A 6730-nucleotide genomic window follows, 5' to 3' on the forward strand; every position below is an offset into this window, starting at 1 on the left:
AATAATAATCCGAGCAGTTCCAATAGGGTCTTCGCTCCCTTTTGGGTGCTCAGACCCTAATAAAATACATTCTTGCCTCCTCACTTTCTCTCTGGCACCCCCATGAGGTTGCATTAATCAAATAGCTTGAAAAACAGTCGAATAATTTGCACAACTAAAGAGGATAAAACACACAGAGCCAGCGTGTGGTTATGGGTCTTCTCTTTAATTCAGCCGACACAGTTCTTTGAAAGAGCTGATGGAGGGATCACACAAGACGGATGTCCAGCATGTCGTTTCATAATTTTAAAAAGAGTTATAATTTGTACGAAACATGTACAGTAACAATGATCAGTCTCAGCCAGCTAAGGCAATCATATGAAATGCTGCGATAAATCCAGGTACAGAAAAAAAAAAAAGGAAATATTACATGTCAATAGTTGCTTTATGGTCATTCCTGTTGTTGACGTGTAGCTGTGGCGCACCTCAGCTTCTCCACAGAAACCGGTACGAGCATGAAGATGAAGGAAAAGTTTTCCAGCTGCAGAGAAGCTGTTCAGGTGGAGCATATTAACGACGCTCTCACCACTAACTCCCTGAGATCTTACTCAAATCTTCCCCCCCTGCAGACTGGACATCACTCGGACTTCAAACGCCTGATACCAATTCTGCTGAGCCGCTGCGAGGTGTGCTGCTTTTCCACTGGACACAGGCACTGCTCAGATCGAACGAGGCTGAAACTCGGGTCGACAGCAATCGCTAAAAGCTAAGTGGGCAGGTTTGAACCAGAGCAAGGGGGGCAGGAGGGCAAAAAAGGCTCTGCAGGCAGGGCCGGTTTAATACTCTCACTCCAGAGGCAAACTAAATCCTGATTTAAACAGTGCAGAGGGAGAAATTAGAGATTTATTCTGGAATGTGTGTGAAATGTGGCTGCTTAGCCTCAGTTCTATGGGAATAAAACTTGTCAGACTCTCATCATGCTTGAATTTAACTGGATTGGTACAAAAAAAATCTCATCTAATAGACTCTCAGAAATTATAAACTCAGATTTGATCAAAGCAGCATCTATTGTCAGAGCTTAATAATCAGGCAGAACTCCAGCTCTTCTCTTGTTAGTGAATGCTAGGCTTTACATGCATAGGGTTCATTAAATTAAACATGTCTTTTTATTTATGCATTGTAATCATCTCAGATGCTCCTGTGACAGATTATTGGTTCATCGTATACGACCACAAACGTTTACAGTCTGTTGAAGATCAATGATTGAACCGTGTTTAATAGTTTTACAGGTGCAAGTGTTCACTCCTTTCAAAAATCTGGTGTTTTTATATGATTCATTTCCTGTCATTAAATCAACAATGTTTTACTTTATTTCAAACTATTTTACAACTTGGCTGCTCTGTCTGTTACTGCTTAGTTTTTAATAAATGTTCAGTTTTTAAAAAAAAATAAAAAATTGCTTCTGCAAATCAGGCAAGAGAGGAACGCTGGTAGAAAACGGTTGATCATGTGGGTATGTTTCACTCGTAATGCAGTCGCTTATTTCTAACATTACATCTGCATATTAATGCTGTTGAACTAAATTTGATTTATTTCACCCTGACAGGCTTCTCAACGAGTGCATTCAGGTCACAATGAAGAATACAATCACTGCAGTTTTTAGGCAAATCAAATGAATGCTTCTGATCAAATGTTCTTTGTGATCAATACCAATAGACTGAGGAGTTTCTAATCTGTGTTCCATGAGCTGCAGAATCAGCAGAGTAGAGAAATATCAGGAGACGAACTGGTGATGGAGAGACGCTTCTTATAGGGGATCAGACGCCAAACCTCTCAACGTAGGTTGCAGCATCAGTTACCATGGTGACCTAACAGGTTACAGCACTGGGTTAACATTTCTGTCTTTTGTTCCAAGATTGTGATTATTTTTGGATATTTGTGCATTTATTAGATAAACAGTGGAGACAGATGATAGAGAGACAGACAGCTGAGCTCTGTAGCCGGGAATTGAACAAAAAAAAAGTGTGCATCAATCAAAATAAACCAGTTTGTGCGTTTGCGGTCATGAACAAATGGTTCCATTGTTGTTTCTGGAATCTGCAATATCAGGCTCTGCTAAACAATTCTTAGTAAATCAATAATTCATTGTTGGTTGTCATGGATTTATCCTAATCTTAACACTTCTTAAGTCTAAACTATAAAACTGAGCGACATACGGAGGCAACAGCAGACTCAGTGCCCACATGTACGTCATTAAAGTACCTGAGAAACACAATTATATGAAAAAAAAACAAAAAACAATAAGCGATGGTTTGTTTTAGAACACACTGAGAACAGCACCAAACACGCACAGGATGTCACGGCTGCCCCTTTTCTATTGGTTCTGGGATTAAATAATAAAACTCGATCAGCACCTTGAGTTAAAGTGAAACGTGAGGGTTCACCTACAGTACTACAGTACAGTAACGGACGGCCAATGGGACGACAGAAGCCGCGTCGCTGTGCAGAAACACATTGTTAGAGGTCAGTTATATACACGATGAGCAAGCTATAACAGAATCCCTAAATACACAACAACAACAACAAAAACATTGTATATAAAGGATAAAAAAAAAACATACATTTTTAAATTATTTAATACAAGATAAATGTCTCTGTAAACAAAATTGACTTCTCCGTGATAAAAAACAAAAAAGCGCACGCGTGCCCTTTGAGATTCATCCGCACGGAGTCACTCAACTCGAGAGATCAGATCCCTCCGACGCAAGAGGAGAAGAAATGTTCAGACATCAGGAAGCTGCAGTCGTCCTCTCCGTGTTCTGAACGGAGGTCTGTGTCCGCCGACCTCTAGCTGAAGCACACGGGTCCGACGGTGAGGCCGAACCGGTGCGTGAAGTTTCCTCCCCCCATCAGAGCCACGTCCCTCAGAGGGAGCAGCTGCAGGTCCTCGAACTCAAACACCGACTCCCGAGGACCAGAAGCCGTCTCCTCTCCAGGCTGGAACACAGAGAACACCATCAAGTCAACACATTGATGCAACGTTCAGCATGTGTTTGGTATCAGGCCCACATGTCTGGAACGTCCTTCCAGGAGACCTGAGGGCAGCAGAGAGCGCGTAAAGTCAAGATCAGGCTTTTAAGTCAGGCTTTTGATTGATTTGATTTAATTAAAAGTCTTCTTAGAACTACTGTTATGTATTAATTTCTCCATGTATCCACTTATTTACATGTTTTAGTCTTTTCAATGTACAGTTTATTACTTTGTTTGTATTATTTTCTTATTCTGTTTTTATGATTCTTGACTTCTGTTTTGCCTCTCATCTACACATCTCTATTTTAATAACGGGACTTTTATCTTATTCTGTTTTTTTATTTCATTTTATCTCCTTCCTCCATCCCTGTGTTTTTGAATCCTCAGTGGAGTCCTAACTGCTCCAAATCAATACACAGACTCGTCCCTTAAGTCAAAGCAATGTTTTACTTGCAGCAAGGAGCAACAGAGTCGGAACAAGTGACCGACTACAAGCATGAAGCATTGGTTCTTCTATACAGAAAACAGAAGACAACCTCCCGCCATGTGTGTGTGTGTGTGTGTGTGTGTGTGTGTGTGTGTGTGTGTAGGCATGGTGTTTTGACTACCCGCTAAGGACGTCTGGTCCTTATCTCACACTCACAAGGTGCAATAGAGGTAATGGACATTTACAGCATTCTCATACTTTTCACAAAGATCATTGGATCATAACATAGAATTATTCTAACACTCCCTCCTGTTTGTGATTAAAACATTCTTTGTTTTCAGACGCTTTCACACGTGGACACAAAACCTCCAAGACAGATATTAACATGAGGGGAAACCACCAGTATTTACAACTCAATATAGGGATTGTTTTATTACTTTCTTTCTTTCTTTCTTTATTTGTTTATTTATCTGTGAAGAACTTTGTGTTGCATTTCATCTGTATAAAAAGTGCTCTAGAAATAAGGTATGATTGATTGATTGGTTTTCTTCAAGATCTTTTCCTAATTTCTAGGGTCTTTAAAACTCATAACCAAATCGTCTTTAAGAACAGACCAGTTATAGAAAATATAATACAATAAAAATATAATAAAAACTAGCAATTTCCCTGAGGTCTTGTACTGAAGGGATTAATAAAGTTTTATTCTAATTTATTCTAAGTATTTTTTCTTCTTTTCCAAAACCAAAAAATCTCCTTTAATTAACTTTTTTTTTGCAGCTGCTGCATGATTTTCACATCAACAAAACCAACATTTCAACAGAAAAACATCTTAAACAGCAACTACATGACTTCTTCCAGTACTTTTAAAAAGCTAAAATGATGTTGTTATTGTTTTTTTTTCTTTACAAACCTGACAATCTTTCACCGCTCCGAGGTAACTTTGCTTCCTGGTGTCTGTGAGGAACTTGACGTCTCGGTCCGTCTGGCCCAGTCTGTGTCCTGGATGGCAGGAGTAGGTCACCTTCTGGACGGCGGTGCTGCTGTGCAGCCTCAGAAAACGCATCTGGACCACGTTGGCGCCGGGATAGTAAAACTGATAAAAGACACTAATGTTAACAGCCAAAATCAAACTCCAAGTAAATACGCACAAATGTTGAAATGGCAGCAAATAGTGAAAAATGGCTGAATGTATGTTGTAAGAAAAAAATGCAGCTCCTGCTATTTTATTTATTCACTATTACTGCTAATATTATTCTTTTAAGTCTTGTGTTTATGGTTTAAGCCTCAACTTTCTTTTTATTCCACTTGTTCTTTTTCCTAAATGGATATGGCTCTTTTCAAATATTTTTTTCTGGTGTTTTGTTGATTCACTTTGAAAATCTTACACCATGTTTAATTCTATTTCTTCTTTCCATTCTTTTCTCTTTTGCCCTGCACTTTGTAAACACTCTTTTGAAAAGGTGCTACATAAATAAAGTTATTATTTGGACATTGCACTTGCCAACATTGCTGGTTTGTTCATATTTTAATCAACTGTCCAGCTGTAATTTGCACTGCACCTCTAACTAATGCAGTTTTCATCATCATATCATCAAACTGTAAATTCATCTTGCGTCCATTTCTGTGGCTTTTTAACCTCAGACAACTTTTAAAAACTATTCCCCTCCTTCCTTCGCATACCTCAGGCCTCAGAATCAGTGTTTGATTTCCACCCAGAGCGACTCGCTCACCTGAAACCCCCGATCCAGCCTGCTGAGCCACTGAAACGATCCCTCTTCAGAAAACTCCTCCATCCAGGCTTTCATGGGCAGCTGCAGGCAGAGAAAAGGAGCGCGAATCTGAATGCAAAGTCCTGCTCTCGTGTAGAGACACTTGTGGAGGTCAGCGGTGTTCAGACAGCTACGGGTGAACTCTGGATTTGTATGCAGCTCAAACGGTAACCAGAAGCAAAGTGGCTGCTTTAGCAAACAACGCATCACTTCATGTGATCTGAGACCAATTCTGCTGGACCGAGCGAGGCGGTTTTTATGTATGACTGACTGTTGAGTGTTTTTTTTTTCGTACAAACTGAATACAGAAAAGGGTCAATAATAATAATGAGAGTAACACCATCTTTGTCGGGATCGTTCCACTTCTTCCCACAAGACGGCAACATTTTTCATGCGCATACTGTAGCTGGACTTATTGATCAACTGTCCCTGTTGGGTTTAAAGTAAAGCTGCACCAAAGTCAGCATATTTCTATGCATCCCAAAAGGCTAAAAGAACAGAAAGGTCAAGCTTTAACTTTTCTTATGATTAACTTTCTGTGAGCAAACACCGACCAGCCACAACATTAAAACCACCCACAGGTTCAGAACACTGATCATTTCTTTAGCTCTTGCCATTCATGTGGATGTTCTTTACTAAATGTTTGCCATTTTAGGGAAGCCTGAACCTTTGTGCATGTTCCAACTGCAAGAACCACCCCGCAGTACCTCTTTTAGGGTTGTATTGGAGGTCAAAAAAAGTACCAGTTACAGGGTAGATGCTTCTGAAAAACTGCTGTGCGAGTCTTGATGCTGATTGGTTTAACTCAGAAAACACAAATGCCGATTGGTTGAGCTCAGAGTGAACAGCGAGCACAGTTTTTCAGCCCTTCTGACGATTAGTTGAGGTGAAACAGTTTCTTCTTTAACATTGCAACCATCTAGACCAACATAAACCCTCCATTGTTCTACTTCGGATGTGTTCAAAGAACTGGAGTTGCATCTGCTAACCGCTCGCCGATGTTTTGGTGCACTTGGAGTTCACACGGTGGTTGAAGCTGTCAAATCAAACGCTACAATGGAAAAATAAAGTCTGAAAACAATTAGTATTGGATAGTTTCTGCTACATTGTGCCCTATGCTCCTGGAAAGCTGGTGCAAACGAAGCCCAACTTTTCCTGGCAACAGCATTTCCCGAAGATTCCTAGAAACATAATGCATCCTACCACACCAGTAGCTACTAGATGTAACTCCACCTCTACGAATATGATCATTGTCCTGTCCGAGGTTAACCAATCACCATCATTCTTTTCTGAGTTGAACCAATTGACATCGAGACCCACACAGCAGTTTTTCAGGAGGAAGCCACCCTGGAGCAGGTAGGGGACGGGTCTTGCAGTCGGAACATGCACAAAGGTTCCTAAAACAGCAAATATGGTCGTACAGTGGAGAAAAGACAAAGTAGCATCTACAACCTGCAAACCAGTCGGATCAAACATTATTCAGCATATCTTTAGGGCAGTCCAGTCCAACATACTGGAATGTAAT

At 40.4% G+C, this 6730-nt stretch overlaps 1 protein-coding gene across 1 annotated transcript in view; it reads right to left on the bottom strand.

The window, feature by feature from the left end:
• Positions 1 to 184: 184 nt before the first annotated feature.
• The window catches only part of LOC103371509 (collagen alpha-1(I) chain), a 131708-nt gene continuing 125162 nt past the window's right edge, over positions 185 to 6730 (bottom strand). The window contains exons 65-67 of the mRNA XM_008300859.1: positions 5167 to 5247; positions 4347 to 4529; positions 185 to 2976 (exon numbers count right to left, since the gene is read on the bottom strand). Coding sequence (XP_008299081.1) covers positions 2827 to 2976; positions 4347 to 4529; positions 5167 to 5247 — 414 coding nt within the window. The 3' untranslated portion in view covers positions 185 to 2826. The remainder of the gene's footprint in view (positions 2977 to 4346; positions 4530 to 5166; positions 5248 to 6730) is intronic.

This window comes from Stegastes partitus, unplaced genomic scaffold (assembly GCF_000690725.1).
Source record: "Stegastes partitus isolate 25-593 unplaced genomic scaffold, Stegastes_partitus-1.0.2 Scaffold1600, whole genome shotgun sequence".
Lineage (NCBI taxonomy): Eukaryota > Metazoa > Chordata > Actinopteri > Pomacentridae > Stegastes > Stegastes partitus.